The 15403-nt window shown below is 53.0% G+C and overlaps 6 protein-coding genes across 6 annotated transcripts; 4 read left to right on the top strand and 2 right to left on the bottom strand.

The window, feature by feature from the left end:
* Window positions 1-1420: 1420 nt before the first annotated feature.
* Window positions 1421-2101, top strand: M409DRAFT_25084 (glycosyltransferase family 69 protein; the record flags this gene model as incomplete). Its single annotated transcript, XM_033807535.1, has 1 exon — window positions 1421-2101. One exon carries the CDS (start codon window positions 1421-1423, stop codon window positions 2099-2101), a length of 681 nt encoding a protein of 226 aa, XP_033665580.1.
* Window positions 2102-2630: 529 nt separating this feature from the next.
* M409DRAFT_56503 (uncharacterized protein) lies at window positions 2631-3407 on the top strand (the record flags this gene model as incomplete). The annotated part of the gene is made up of 1 exon (XM_033813313.1): window positions 2631-3407. One exon carries the CDS (start codon window positions 2631-2633, stop codon window positions 3405-3407), a length of 777 nt encoding a protein of 258 aa, XP_033665581.1.
* A 129-nt stretch (window positions 3408-3536) lies between these two features.
* On the bottom strand, window positions 3537-4338 carry M409DRAFT_25086 (uncharacterized protein; the record flags this gene model as incomplete). The annotated part of the gene is made up of 2 exons (XM_033807536.1): window positions 3537-3743; window positions 3796-4338. 2 exons carry the CDS (start codon window positions 4336-4338, stop codon window positions 3537-3539), a joined length of 750 nt encoding a protein of 249 aa, XP_033665582.1.
* A 1518-nt stretch (window positions 4339-5856) lies between these two features.
* On the top strand, window positions 5857-8199 carry M409DRAFT_67800 (uncharacterized protein; the record flags this gene model as incomplete). Its single annotated transcript, XM_033817556.1, has 6 exons — window positions 5857-6961; window positions 7018-7290; window positions 7347-7699; window positions 7767-7938; window positions 7988-8035; window positions 8099-8199. 6 exons carry the CDS (start codon window positions 5857-5859, stop codon window positions 8197-8199), a joined length of 2052 nt encoding a protein of 683 aa, XP_033665583.1.
* A 1032-nt stretch (window positions 8200-9231) lies between these two features.
* M409DRAFT_37029 (uncharacterized protein) lies at window positions 9232-10944 on the top strand (the record flags this gene model as incomplete). The annotated part of the gene is made up of 4 exons (XM_033810659.1): window positions 9232-9508; window positions 9564-9612; window positions 9665-10077; window positions 10130-10944. 4 exons carry the CDS (start codon window positions 9232-9234, stop codon window positions 10942-10944), a joined length of 1554 nt encoding a protein of 517 aa, XP_033665584.1.
* A 2022-nt stretch (window positions 10945-12966) lies between these two features.
* M409DRAFT_25089 (uncharacterized protein) lies at window positions 12967-14724 on the bottom strand (the record flags this gene model as incomplete). Its single annotated transcript, XM_033807537.1, has 4 exons — window positions 12967-13840; window positions 13893-14056; window positions 14119-14393; window positions 14466-14724. The coding sequence occupies 4 exons, from the start codon at window positions 14722-14724 to the stop codon at window positions 12967-12969; spliced, it is 1572 nt and encodes a 523-aa protein (XP_033665585.1).
* Between the last annotated feature and the right edge of the window lie 679 nt (window positions 14725-15403).

Consider the following 15403-nt stretch of genomic DNA (forward strand, 5'->3'; position numbering starts at 1 on the left):
ACGGGCCAGAGAGTCTATATAGCCGCAGGCAAGGTCAGGAGACGGTCTGAAACTATTCATAGGATCATGGCTGTACTGTATTGGGAGAGACACGGCGCCGGAGGCTTGAAGCTGGCGCTGCAAGACGGCACAGATAACCAATCAAGTCACGTCTTGGATTGCCCCAATCTTGCGACCTTGAGCAAGTACAGCACGTTCCTGGTGCATGCGACAAGGGCAACTCAGAGTTTCGGCGATGTTCAAGATAGAGTCATAGCAGCCGGTCCGAACGCCTCTAGCCGAGCTTCAGCTGCTGAGATGAGGTTGAACAATCCGTGGTGTTGCATATTTACCGAGCTTGAACTACCTCGCAATGAGTCAGGCTACTTGTGCCATGTCGACGGAATGTAGAAAGAGACAAGATTGGTTCTGATATGGCTATGCTCAAAGACAATCTGCTCAGCCAATACAAGAGCGTTCCAGACGAGATGCGCCTTCAAACGTTCCGCCAATAACGTTACGCGCGATCCCGCGACATGTTGCGATTGGTCCAGGGTGAATTGCTGAATTTGTGCATTTGGGCTTATTAGGAGGATATGCACCACTCTCGCCCTGCTGCTGCATGTCCTATTCCTCCTGCACACGTCTCCGCCCCGAGACTCACGACAGCATCCTGCACGCCGGATCCTTTCTGCGCCCGTTGCCTGAACCGCTGTTTCTCTGTCGCTCCCTACCCTCATTCTGTGATTCCAACATTTACTGTGACCACGTCCATGTGACTCTACCACCCACACGACTTCGACCTTCGCAGATCCCGATCACTCCTTTGACCTACACGCACTCCGAGCACCACCCACACACCCTGGCGATGCATCACTTCTCCTTGAGGCAGAGCACACCCACTCGCCAGCATGGACCCCAAACCACGAGTCGAAGAGGATGGCAGCAGCACCAAGTGCGATGACGAAAAGCTACCCGCATGCGAACTGGACGACCTTGAAGACGACCCGCCTCCACATTACTCACCAACACTACATCATCTCGTCGGTGGATATCACACAATAGAGGACTGGCCGCCGAAGAAATGGCTCTGGCTCCAACTCCGTCACCTTCCACTCCCCACGACGGCGACGAATGATATACTGTGAGGTGGCCCAGCTGCTCATGCTGGCGCCTACATCACCTGATCGTCAATCTTCATCTACGGCGTCTTCTTCCCCTCCTGTTCCTGCCCTCCACAGAAAATTCCCCACGTCTCGGCGTCAGACGGCTCGCAGTACGTCAAGCGCATTACCTTTCTCGCAGATGTGCGCAATCGTGCGTTGCGTCCTCTCCAAGATGGCGCGTCTAACGCCCAGAATACCACCTTTGACAAGCTGAAAGCAGGAGAGATGTCTAGGAACAGAAAGATGCAGTGATATCTAAGAGTCGCCGGGGTGGCATGGTGGCTTTTGAGGCGAAGTGGCTTCAGCATCTAGGTCTGCAAAAGAAGGCGACGGGTGATTATGGGCTGCCTTTAGACAAGACGACTGTCTATCCCACGGAGACGGGAAAGACTCGAGATGACGATCAGGAGGAAGACAATCTGGATCTTTATGACTCTGCACAGCTGCGTTTTCGAGCCGAGACGAACATTCAGTGGGACTCGTCCGAGTGCTGCCTGATTCACGCCGACCTCGCTGCTATGGACTCGGCTTCACTGGCACCAAATGAGACCGGCATCTACATGAACCCTTACATCCGCGTGTCGTACGACGGTTATTTTATGCCCTGGCTTTCGTTCACAAGGCGATTCCAGAGACTGTACACGCCAGTCCATGTGATTGTCAACTGGATTGCAGAACGACCTTCGTTCAACCCACGACAGTACCAAGAACCTGGACAGGAAGTCCTAGATCGAGTCTGGTACTGGGACGAGGACAGCGCCAAGGCTATCCAGTCCGGCACTTTCGCCCCCGAGAACGAACTCCAGGGCCATTACGAGGACGTCAACCGAACCGCGCAACCGGGTGGTTTCTGCGGGATGAGGAAACTGCACCATCAACGAACATCCCATGGAGGGGCAGAAGAAATGGGGCAAGGTTTTACCGCCAACATGGGCGTGATCTTCTATGTTTTTTGATTGAGAGTTCTTTGCTGCGTTCTAGCGACAAAACGGGGCGAATATCTGGACCAAAAACAAATTATACCCGTGTGGAGGATGTACAGCATAGGCAGTAAAATTGGCGTTTTTCTTGCTGAGGCAAGAGGGCCTTGTTCCCAAGCGCTGGGGATATGGGCGGCTTTTCGCTTTTGTGTGCAATAGTACTTGTACCACGTACTTCGACCATAGCGATGGAGTTGGAACTTGAAAGTTTGAGAGGGGAGGGCGTGGATGCGTCATGTAGCTCAGAATGAGAAGAACAGCGAAAGCGAAAGACTTCAGATCGTGAAGATACTTCCTCAACCTTCTCGCAGAAAGATCATCTAGGAACTTAGTGCAAGCTGGTGACGGTCGTCCTAAATGCTAGGTCTGTTGACATGTTTCTCAAGATTGGTTCGTCAAGCGAGAGGTGGTCTAAGCGCTCCCCGCCTTGCATGTGATTCCACGTTTGAACTTGCCTTGTTGATTCTTGCATCAACCAACTTCCACTTTCACTTCACAACCCACCATGCCTGCCGCCACATCGAAACGCGTCAAGGGCGTCAAAATCTTCCGCCATTTCATCATCGGCAACGAAGCACACGTACTTCCACACCCAGGCTTTCCCGATCCGCCGCCAGAGGGCCACACCAAAGGCTGGAAAGTCTACGTACGGCCTCTGCCCAACGGTCCAGACATCACGACATGGCTGAAGAAGGTCCAATTCAAACTCCATCACACCTACGCCGACCCTTCCCGAACCATAGAAGCGCCAGGGCCGTTTGAGCTGAGTGAGACTGGGTATGGTGAATTCGGTGTGGAGATTAGGCTGTACTTCGCGCCTGAGAGCGGTGAGAAGGCCATATACCGCGAACACTTCCTGCAACTCCAGACGTATGGACCCGACGAGCAGAAAGCGCGGCAAGAGAAGGATAACAAGATCGTGGCTGAGCGATTGGAGACTATCGAGTTCAACGAGCCGACACAAGAGTTCTTCCGCACTCTGACTTCGGAAGATCAGTTTAATTGGCTGAAAGTGAAGAAGGGCAGGGGGAAGGGGAAGAAGCCGGATTTTGTGTTTGAGGGGGATGTTGAGCCTACGGCACAACTTCCTGAGCGCGCGGATACGAGTGCTGGTGGACTGGGTGCTGGAGGGGCGTGGAGTGTGCAGTATGAGAAGCAATTGCTGGCTTCGCTGGAGCAGAGTAAGGGAACGCTGGAACAGATGGTGGAAGAGGAGAAGCGGAAGATGGAGGAGAGAAGGAAAGAGATGGAAAAGCTGGGGGCTACAGTTGCCAGCAAGTGAAGACTTGGAGCATGATGTGATGAAACGAGCGAGGCTTTGGAGCAGGAAAGATTTGATGATACCCATCGAGCGAAACGAGACAAATGACAGTTGCTGGACAACGCTGCTTTAGCGGGCAGAAGACGGCCATCACGGCCTCGCCCTCGTCCCAGTGTACGGTAGTTCCCTCCGTTCTCTCCACGAAGTGCAAGGATTAAATCTCCAGGCCCCGCGATGTCGTCTCTCGAGCACGTAGTGCATGATGTACGGGATGAAGAAGGGTACAGGCGGAAAGTTGTGCACTCCACCTTCAAAGCTTCGATCAGCGGTGCCAAAGACCAATGGACCATTTCGATACTACAGATAGTGTCAGCGAAGCCCCAGGAACCGACAAAGGGACATGACTGACACCGTCTCCGGCCATTTCGATCTTTTCGAGGTCCTTATACGCCTGGCGCACCCTCGCGCTGTCATACTTGTCAAGCGCTCGCAGAGTGTCAATCTCCTCATGCAAATGCTGGCTCAAGGGCTCCGCGAACCCCTCGATCAGACTCCGCACCTTTGCGCCCTCATACTCCTCGACACGGCACTTATCCGCATACTCTTGAAACGCCTCGAACCCCGGCGTGAACGCACGGTGCTGCTGGACGTTGCGCTCCATCAGCCCCTTGACGCCCGTGATCCTCTCGATGTTGGGGAAGAAGTTCTCCTCCTCGCCGTCGTGGTGGTGGTGCATGGTCTCGCACCAGCATTGGCAGTAGGTGAGGAAGTCTTGGATGGCGTCTTTGGGGATGTGCGGCGCTTGGATGTAGATGGCGTTTAAGCCCCGGATGAGGCCGTTGTGCGCGAGCGCCATCTGCGTTGCGACGTAGTATGCGGCGTGGGAGGTGTCTTTGGAGAAGGACTGGGTGGAGATGAGGGAGTATGGTTGGTCTGCCCATGGAGAAGACATGCTGGCGAACGTTTTCGTTGCTGGCATTCGAACACCACAGCGAACATCCACGACGAGAGAGGATGTGGTGTTTATTATGTATATTGGGCCCAAGCGATGTGCGGTCACGACACCTCGCTACCTGGACTTAGGTCTCGACAACACTTTCAGCTTCCGATCCTTCTGCCCAAACCAAACCTACCTACCTACCTACCTACTTGCAATACCCAATACGCCTTGACTATCAGGTACTCACTATCAGCCACAATGTACATTAGCCTGCCCGCGCATTCGCAAACCGGTCAAATCACGCCGTGCATCAAATCGCCATTCTCGACAACGGCCCTTCAGCCGCGACCGAAGCACCGACAAGAGCAAAGCGATCTTCCACGGAAGTGTATTCTGCACGGCCGAGGAGACGGACAAAGAGGTAACATTGTCGCAAGAAGGCTTATAGAGCTGACTGAAGTGCCAAGGGCTGGCTTACGAATCGCGGTGGAATTGTTGGTTGAATGGGAGGATAGTGCTGTTTGATGTTCGCCGGCAAGCCGAGCCTCCGGGGTTTGCGAGGTTGTAGCCTAAAGTGGGCGATGCTTGCCGGTCGAGAAGCTTGAGATGCTGCGCCTTTGATGAGGCTCTTGTGTCTTCATATCTTGACGTTCTTCCAACTCGAATTCGCAAGACTCGGGTTTGGTCTTGCGAACACAATGGTTCAAGACGTGAACGATGCGACTGGATTGACGACCAGATGATCTGAGAGAGATGAAGAGACTCACTCGAAGAGTGTCACTCGAAGAGTGTACGACAGTATCTGGCTGTGGCACTTCGAAACTCGCAGCGAAACGCCATCTTCGAGTCGATTGCCCTGTCAGCATAAATCGAAGATCGTTACTGGACGAGGATGTTGACGTCAAGACGTTCAGAAGAAGACGTTGCTGGTGGCTGTCGTCTTGTTTCTCGACTTTCCCTTCCATGTGGCTGGGAGAACGATCTCGGTTACGTGAACGCCGAACTGCCTCGCACCATTGGCTCAGCCGGTTAAGCTATCTACAAGAGTTCTCGCCAAGCCGTCTTTGGAAGGTCTAAATGATCCTGGACTCCACATTTGGTCTGGTATTCTGGGGTTGTGGGTTCGTCTATCTGAGGGTCCTCTTTCAGCTCGTCGCGACATGCAAGTCTCAGCAGCCAAGAGGTTGCTCCCTCTCTCCAGAGCAGGTGACCGAATGATCGTGGAACGATGTTCGGGTGAACCGTTATTCTTGTTGGTTCACCCAAAGTCTCACAAGATCCAGCTTCGAGCGAAGGTCAAGACCCTGATCTCGACGTCACCTACAATCACCTGGCCTTGAACCTGACTTCATAGCCGAATAGGAAGGTGGCCCATGGTGGATGCCGATGTGCATACTAAGTGTTCAGAATGAGCGCCAATCGTGAGATCTTGACCACATCCAGTATGGACTGTTCAGTTGCAACAGCATGCCACTTTTTAAGTATACCACGCCTATCTCCTCTTTCCCTTCTTCACCACCAACTTGCAGAATGTCTTGGTTTCAAGTACTGACAGCAGTTGCGCTTTCGACCGGTGCATTTGCGGCACCGCATGTCCTTCATGAGCGGCGACATGTACCACTTAAGTCTTACGCGAGGGAACGAGTCCAACCACACGCGATCATTCCTGTGCGGATTGGCCTCAAGCAAAGCAATTTGGACTCTGGATATGATCGATTGATGGAGGTCTCTCACCCGACTTCGTCCAACTATGGCAAACACTTGTCAGCGCAAGAGGTTCATGATTTGTTTGCGCCTGCCAATGAGACCCTCGATGCTGTTCTGAACTGGCTGGGTGATGCGGGTTTTGATGAGAACGATGTGGTTCACTACGAGAATCGAGGCTGGCTCGCTATCGATATGCCCGCTGAGACCGCCGAACGATTGCTGTCAACAGAATACTACGAGCACACCTTCTCCGACAACTCCAGAATTGGCTGCGATCAGTACTACCTTCCAGCCCACATCTCACCCCACGTCGACTTCATCAAGCCAGGCGTCAAGCTTTCTCCTCCCGTAAAGAAGCGAACACTGGAAGCGCGAGGATTCGGAGGGCGTGGACGAGGAGGACCTTGGCCACCAGGTCCGCCACACGTCGGACCAAATCCATTCCCGCATTGGAGACCTCCACCAGGATCCGGACACTTGCCAAAAGACCTGCAGAACTGCAGCGTGCTCGTCACGCCGAACTGTCTCAAGGCGCTGTACAACATCCCACAGGCGAAATACAGCGACCCGTCGAATGTTATGGGCGTCTACGAGACGAGCGATGCGTTCTCCGTTCAGGACTTGCAGCTGTACTTCCAGAAATTCGTCCCATACATTCCGCAGGGAACTTCGCCCTCGGTTGTGTCTGTTGATGGAGGCGTTGCTCCCGTGGCTCCGGGGGATGCGCGGAATGGCGGCGAGTCCGATCTCGACATTGACCTGTCGTATGCGATTGTCTATCCGCAGAAGGTTACGGTCTATCAGGTGGACGATCCTCCGAATGCTTCAGGCCAGTACGGAAAAGCTGGATTCTTGAATACGTTCTTTGATAGTATTGACGGGAGTTACTGCAATTATACGGCCTATGGCATCACTGGTGACAGTCCAGGTATGCACCGCCCTTCTCTACTGACATATTACAAGAACGCCAGCTAACCTCCCCAGACGTCGACGCAACCTACCCAGATCCCGCAGCAGACGGCTACAAAGGCCAACGCCAATGCGGCACCTACCAACTCACCAGAGTCGTGAGCATCTCGTACGGCGAAGCGGAGATCGACCTCCCCAAAGCCTACGTCGAGCGCCAATGCAACGAGATCATGAAGCTCGGTCTGCAAGGCCACTCGATCATGGTTGCCTCTGGCGATTACGGGGTGGCTTCTTTCCCCGGCTCGGATAATGATACGTATGGCTGTTATTCGGCTAATGGACAGCACGGTACGATAAAAAGGAAGTAGTCGTTATGTGGGAACCGGATGCTGATGTTTGACAAGGCACGATCTACAACCCTGATTATCCTTCGGGGTGTCCGTACATCACTGCGGTCGGCGGGACGAGGCTGTATCCTGGACAGACGATTGAGGACCCGGAGAGTGCGATGCAGGTCAATCTCACTGCGGTGCATATTGCGGAGGGACGGCCGCCGGGCAATCCGGTTCTGGCGCTATTCGCCACGGGTGGCGGGTTTTCTAACTACTTCAAACCTCCCTCGTACCAGGCGAGGGCGGTCTCGCAATACCTGGCTGCACATGCTCCGGACGTTCCTTCCTACGTCGTCAATTCGGACGCTTCGAATGTTGGGGCGAATGGAGGCGTGTACAATCGTGCTGGGAGGGGGTATCCAGATGTAAGTGCAACAATACGGTCACGACATCGTATAAAACAATCGTGAATGCTGACATCGATGATCCCAGGTCTCAACCAACGGCGCCTTCCAGCCCTTTTTCGTCAACCTCACGCAAGAGACCTACTTCGGCACCAGCTTGTCCTCTCCGATCTTTGGATCAATCATCACTCTCATCAACGAAGAAAGAACAGCTGCCGGAAAGGGACCAGTCGGTTTCGTGAACCCAGTGCTTTATCAGCGTAAGTAAACCATCTCTCATTTTTGGGTGACGATTCTGACAAGCTCTAGACCCGGAGGTCCTGCACGACATCACGAATGGATCGAACCCCAACTGCGGTGCGTATTCAAAATTATGCTTCGTCAGGGATGGGCTCACTTACTGACGATTCTCTCTCATAGGCTCTTCCGGGTTCTCGGCCTCGACTGGCTGGGATCCTGTCACTGGGTTGGGCACGCCGAACTATCCTGCTATGCTGCGGCTGTTCTTGAGCTTGCCATAATCGAAGCGAAGATGTTGATGAGTCCACGACCTTGGAAAAAGACTACGACAGTTGACGGCAGAGAGCAAACGGGTCACGCTTCATGTACATCTATTTCATCCAGCCGAACATCATTCCAAGTGTTATCTTCGCAGAGAACTCTGGCATGGTCACCGCTCCATACTACTAGCAATACACAGCCTCGACACTGCACTGCACAGCGGTGAGGTGAGTCTTGTACCCCTGGCTAGAACGTGGCTAGCTGCTCGGCCCAAATTGCCTAGGAGTATCACCCTCACAGCCTCTTTTAGCTGTCTCTGAGCATGCAAACTATGGTCCTGCTGCCGCTTATCGCAGCACAGCTCTTGGCCTCGTGGCATTCACATGTTGCCAAGCCCAAATGCTCCGTGCTGCGGTGAGATCTTATCCCTGCAGAGGTTCCACCACATCTCTTGGCCATGCGTGATGTGGCTCTCAGCCTTCAGCCCTGTACCGGTTGTGCAGCGAAGCGTACTGATGCCAATGCTGGTGAGAAAGCCACAGCCAGGCGCACAGAAGCTGCCTTTGTACTGTAGTACAGCGAATAGGAGGTCTTTCGGCTGAGCTTGACCCTTGCGTACAGCAGCCGCTTTCTCCTCCATGCCGGGCAACATCAGCGGAATGTAAGTCAGACTACTCAGCTGTATTGATCCTTGAAAACAGAAGTCTCGAGGTCCTTTCCGACCTATTGTGATCACTCGCGAGCGCCTCGCTTTCTATTTCGAAGGCATGGCATGATGATTATAGGGCGTTCCGATCGCACCACCACTGTCTTTCTACTTGGTACTTGGTTCAGCTCCTCTCTTTCACAGCCATGGCTTTCGAAAACGTTGTGCCACTGCCAATGAATCGTTACATCGCAGGCTGAGAGCGTCGACGAGGATAGGTACATCCTTTCCAGCTGAGGGCATCCTGGCAAAGATTTGCCAGTCTTCAAAAGATGGCTTCGTTCTTCGAAAGTGCCAGCCTCTTGCAATCCTTCTCTAACACCCTTCTCCAAACCGTTACACGAACATGCCGTCAGCCACTGAACCCGATTGCGGTCTTTGCGACTCTATCCAGAAAGCCGGGACGATCAAGAAGCGGCTTATTGTCTGTTGCGATGGAACGTTTACGGCGTCGAATACGGGGAGAGAAACGAATCCCAGCAACATCTCGCTCTTGAGCCGAACGATCGCGAACGTGGGTATCGATCCAAATGATCCGAAGCACGAGAAGATTCCTCAGGTGGTGTTCTACCAGTCTGGCATTGGCACTGGGGCGATGAGCTTGACGACCAAAGTGATGCAAGGTAAGAAGGTCCTGGTATTATGACCTTGAAGCAGAAGAGACTGACTCTGTCGAAGGTGGATTTGGTGGAGGTTTGAACGAGAAGGTAGTTGAGGCATTCACCTTGTGAGTATCAGAGCAATCCGAATTCACGACTATGCGCCTGACTTCATCACAGCCTTGCCAACAACTATGGGCCCAACGACGAGATCTTCCTTTTCGGCTTCTCTCGCGGCGCCTATACCGCTCGATCTATAGCCGGTCTCATATGCCAGGTGGGCCTTCTGACCCCTGGCATGATGGACTACTTCGACGAGATCTACAACGAATACAAGAGGCGAGGGGATGCCAAATCGTTCGAAGACACGGAGTGGGCCAAGGCTGAGGCAGTGAGAGGAGAGCTTGGGTTGGATGACACGATGTACCCTGGTGAGAAGATGAGTAGGATTGAGTATATCCGTAAGTGGGCGCATTTGCATGTCAAGATCAAGGTCGTTGGTGTGTTTGATACTGTGGGGAGTTTGGGCATAAGTGGACGGGTGGATCAACCTGGCACGGATTTGGACTTTCATTCTACGACGCTGCATCCGAGTGAGTGCGATACGTATTGATGAGGACCAAGCACATACTGATACGAGTCCAGAAATCGAAAATGCCTTCCACGCCCTCGCGCTAGATGAGTCTCGCGGTAACTTTCCACCCACTCTCTTCTACCTGGACGAAGCCTGCCGGGAAGCAGGCGTCAACCTCCGTCAATGCTGGTTCCCAGGCTACCACGGCGACATAGGCGGCGATGCCATCCCCTTGCTAGACACCAACAGCATGAACGAGATCACCTTCGCCTGGATGATCGACCAGCTCGAACGCGCCCAACTCCTCCAATTCGACAAAACCGCCCTGAAATACCCCATCCTCAGCCGTCTCGAAAACCTCGACGCCAACACCGTCACCTCATTCCCACCCCTCACCCCAGAACAGGTCCACAAACGCCGCATCCAATGGTCCGACGGCAGACTCATGCCCACCGACAATCTCTTCTGGCAAGCCGCATCTCTCCTCTCCACACTCCGCTTCAGCTACCGCCGCGAGCCGGGAACCTACTACGCCAAAGACGGCGGCTCACAAATCGACTACGAACACTTCAAAGAAGAGATCCATCCGACCGTTTACCATCGTATGCTCTCGCGTCCGCACGGCTGGGCCGCGTACAAGCCTGAGGCACTGAAGGGTTGGAAGCGAGTGGCGGATGGGCCGGGGAGGGGGTTCTCGTGGGTGAAGGAGATTAGGAAGGGTTGGTTGGGCGTTGGGGAGAAGGAGGTGGTTAAGATTCAAGAGTATCGGATTGAGAGGTTGGAGGAGAGGGATACGAAGGGGTACGAGCATTGGACGGGGAGTTTGGAGAGAGTGCTGGCGCCGAAGGAGTATTTGGTGTATTTGGATCAGGCGTGGGAGGTGTAAGGACGGAGTCTACGATGTTTGTTGGTCCTCGATATTTCTTCGACTATAAATTTTGTGCTTTGTGACTGTTCTGATTCGTTCGTCCTCTTGTATTCTTTCAGTGTAGCTGTCACAGAGCTTCGGTTCTCTAACCTCAGCCTTGCCCCTGAGCTTAATCTGCACACGCGCTCCCCGCCGCAAAGGAACATGAAGAAGCCTCCCAGACTTTGTCACCAGACCTTCGTCGTGAAGGACGGAGGCACATTGGCAACTCATTGTATATTCCAGACTGAGCTCTGTTGAAAGACTGCAATCTGGGCCTAGGAGATGCTGGTGAGGAGTTGTCCGCCCAAGCGCTTTCATGTATTGCTGCACGATGTATTGATCCTTTTATGTCATGTGTACCGCCGAAGAGGGTAGGGTTTCCGTGTTTGCATCTAATCTGGTATAAGCTCGTCCTTGACATTAGGTATGGGTGTCTACTTTAGCTTAGCACTCCCGGTCATGTCTTCCACTGATCTCGGACAGGGTCATATCTTTGGGTATCGGAGCCGGACGACGAGGAGTGGTCTGTTGGATGACCAGCTGCTTGAAGCAAAGAGCTGTTTCGTGCTACTTGTCTAGCATCCGCTTCAATATTCGGAGACGGAGGTGAAGTCATTTCCTCTGAGGTCGTAATTGCATCTCCAGGTAAAGCGAAACCCTGTCGCGAGTTGAGAGTAGCGATGATTCTCTGACGACCTTCGATCGCTTCTGCCTATAGCCGGGTGTCAGCGACGGTCTTGTGCCCGGGGCGTCCACCGCACTGTAAAGTAGCACCTTCATCATGTTGTATATCTGGCGGTGGCGAGCATCATGTCTGTCGAGGCCCAAGCGTTGCATAAACCGAATCTTTGACTCACTCCGAGGAAGTGGCAGCAGATGCTGAAACATATCAGACATCGCCAGTCTGCGAGGAACAGGCAAACGACCCCAGCGTGACAGATTAGAGTCAAGGACGCGACCTGCGGCTTCCCTTCAAGGTCGTGCGTTGTCTATGAAAGCCAACGCACCCAAGCCTGTGCGGCCCAACAGCCACGCCACAGCAGGGCTATAACCTATCACAAGCACGGGGGTGCATTTAAAGACGACTTCGGACGAACCTCCGTGTGTAACAGGAGCTGATGGAAACTGTGGGTTTCTGGCTGACGCTTATGCAGACTCAGAACAAGGAGCCCATTCGATGGGGGGAACAGCTCGTGCCGACTCTTCACCACCTCGCAGTGATCGACGACCTGCAGCGCCCCGAGATGAGGTTCACAGAAGGATGTTCTAGGAGGTAGGGCCGAGAGATACCGCAAGCGAGCTCGAGCACGGCACTTCGCTCTGGGGGCGTAGAGGGGTCGATAGTGTGGTCATCTTGGTTCTGGCTCTCGTGAAGATATGACTCTGCTGTGGCTCGAGCCTTCGAGAAAGTGGTCTCGGGACTCATCATTCGCATCATTACAACGGGTTTCATCTGCCGAGCGTCACACCTGCTGCAGGCCAACAAGCCAACGCACTTCGAAGGTTGGCGAGCGTGCGGCTGCGGACCGCCAATCGCTAGATTTGTGGTTCGTTCGCCTCGATCTCAGATAGAGAGAATTCCGGAGTCAAGGTGGCGAAAGTACTGATGGAGGCGTCGGCAATTGTGGTCCATTATCAAGACGAACCGTACGACAGGCCCGTTGATACTGATTGCCAAGAGAGCGGCTGTGAGAGACTCACGAACAAGTCTGGGAGCACCGCCGTCATTCCAAAGTCGACTGTGAAATTGAGAAGAGAATTTTGCACGTCTTGCTTGGTTGGTTTGCTCTGCTCGCTTCCACCGTCAGATCCGAGCGAAGATCGATCACGATCGTCGATCACTGGACTGCGGCTGTTCCCGAGAGAACAACCATGCATGTGATTGAAGTGAATCCTTTGGAAGGCAGCTCCGAAGTAAACCATTTTTTAATGAGGTCGCGTGGTTGCTCTAGGGTCTCGCACACACATAGCTAAGTTCTTGCTTTCAGTTAGATGTGTTTACAAAGTATATCTGAATGTGATAGCCCGATCTCCCAAATCACTCAGCTCCTCTGGGGTGAAGCCAACGTGCTCTCCGTTTGCAACTCGCTTCGCTCGCTTCTTGTTGATCCTATCATAGCTCAGTATAAGGATCGTGGTGGCGATCATACCGACACAGATAAAGCCGATTTCCAAAGCATGACCCAAAATGTACCTGGGGGCATCTTTCGATCTGTAGAAGTTGCTCGCCATTGCCCCTGCCATGTTGCCCATCGATATCTGTATTGCCACACCGACAGCACGCTTGTACGATCCGGCCAAGTTGTTGGATAGCCAAGTCAAGTTCGTTGGATGAGTTGGGTAGATGGCACAAGCAGCGATGAAGACACCTGCGTAGGTAACGCCGAATGTTCCGCTTGAGATGCACATGATGAAGCCAACAAGCTGGAAGACGAAGCAGACCATAATGAACGGAGACCGGATTCGCCTCTTGTCCGCAGCGTAAGCAACCAGAATCGTAAGCACAGAGGCAACGACATATGGTGGGACAGTGAGGAGCTGCGAAGATGTTGTCGAGAAGCCCAGATCCTTGATGATGGTCGGTAGGAAGAGGCTCACACCGTATAGCGGGCAGACGTAGCCCCAGTAGACAAAGATATTGATCCAGATCTGCCAATCGAGGAAAGCGGCTTTCACAGACTTCCAGTCTTGCTTCTCGTTTTGCGCCACTCGCTGACCGTCCGCGGCGACGTCTTGACCGTCGTAGCGAAGACGATAGACAACGAATGCGCGCTCCTCTGGCGTGAGAAAAGAGGCCGTCTCCGGGAAGTCGTAGATCACGAAGTAGGCAATGACAGCGACGACCACGGTTAGAATGCCCTCGAGGATGAATCTTTGAACGTTAGCTCTTACACAGAGAAGGAAAGCAAATAGATTGCTCTTACATCCATCGCCAGCCAGCGAGGCCTCCAACTCCATCCATGAATGAGATTCCGTAAGCCAGCAGTCCAGAGAACGCTCCTGCTATCGAGGCCGCCGAGAAGAAGTACGCTTGTCTGACTTGAACTTCGTACCTGGTATACCACATGGTGTTGTAATAAACCACGCCCTTGTGAAATGAGTCAGCCACTGCTTCTCGTTTATGCTGACTGCTTTGGTGTTGAAGCTTACGGGAAACAGGCCAGCCTCAGCCACACCCAAGAATATTCGAGCAGCTAGAAGTCCACCATAGTTCTGCACAATGCCCGTAAGGGTCATTACGACACCCCAAGCGACCATGATAGTAGGCAGCCAGATGCTAGGCCGGAACTTCTTCAACAGCATGTTGCTGGGTACCTCGAAAGCCGCATAAGTGAAGAAGAAAACCGTCAGGCATAGATTGTATTGAGTCCCGGTGAGGTTGAGGTCTTCACTTAATCCCTCGATCTTTGCATTAGCCACGTTACCTAGGAGTGAACAGTCATTAATCAAGCACGAACGCACTACATTTTGTCAAATGCCTCCCTCTTTTCTCTTACCTCTATCAATGAAGCTCAGTAAGTAAAGCAATGCAAGCATAGGAATCAGTCGAAGGTCCATCTTGCGGTGGATCTTCTTGATGTCAAGATGGGCAAAGGACTCGAGCGTGACATTGGGATCGGTGACCGCAGCTTCGACCTCTTCGATTTTTTGTTGTTTGGATAGTTTCCCATCTTTAGCCTCGAGATGAATAGGTGCATTGTCTTTCTCTTGCGAAACTTCATCGCTGTCATTTTCTCGAGACGACTTGATGTCCATGTTGCCGGATCGGGAAGCTCCAAGCGGAAAAACGTTCAGCCGAGCGACACAGGGAAGGTCTGACTTGAAGGTGGGAGAAGTGTCTTTTCCAAGAACACGAAAGTAAAAAGATACGGTGCGCGCCTATTTATCGCGACAGCTCGCCGGCCAACCTGCCGTTCCTTTACCGCATGGCGGTCTTCCAAGACGGCCAGCGGATCCTCGAAACGAACCCGTCACGGTGGATACTCTGGTCTTGCATTTGGTTCGTCCACTCGACGTGGTACTGCAGATCCCCCACCTGCGCCTGTCTTTCTCCGCACCATCGGCCCATGGGGCAAACGAGAAGCAGACGCCTCCCTGGTAGAGATATTTGGACATCATTATGGCAACAATTACTCATCCTCGCAGAAGTCGTGTGATGCCGCAACGTTAAAGGATTTCTTCGAAGACTTGACGCCTTACGAAAGAACTATTGTGGCAAGTCAAACTTCTTGTCTTAAGGTGTCACACATCCAGGATCTTCCACAGACCAGTGCGGGTGATGAACGAGAATATTTTTCCAAGGGTGTATATGTACGTGTTCAACATGTTTGCGGCGTCCCCATCAGGTAGTACGGTCTGCGACTTGCTGCCGTTTACAGTCCATTCTGCGCCTTCTCGGTTCCAGCCCACAAGTAACAGCAAGCACCTTCGATCA

Source organism: Zasmidium cellare (assembly GCF_010093935.1).
Source record: "Zasmidium cellare ATCC 36951 unplaced genomic scaffold M409scaffold_25, whole genome shotgun sequence".
NCBI lineage: Eukaryota > Fungi > Ascomycota > Dothideomycetes > Mycosphaerellales > Mycosphaerellaceae > Zasmidium > Zasmidium cellare.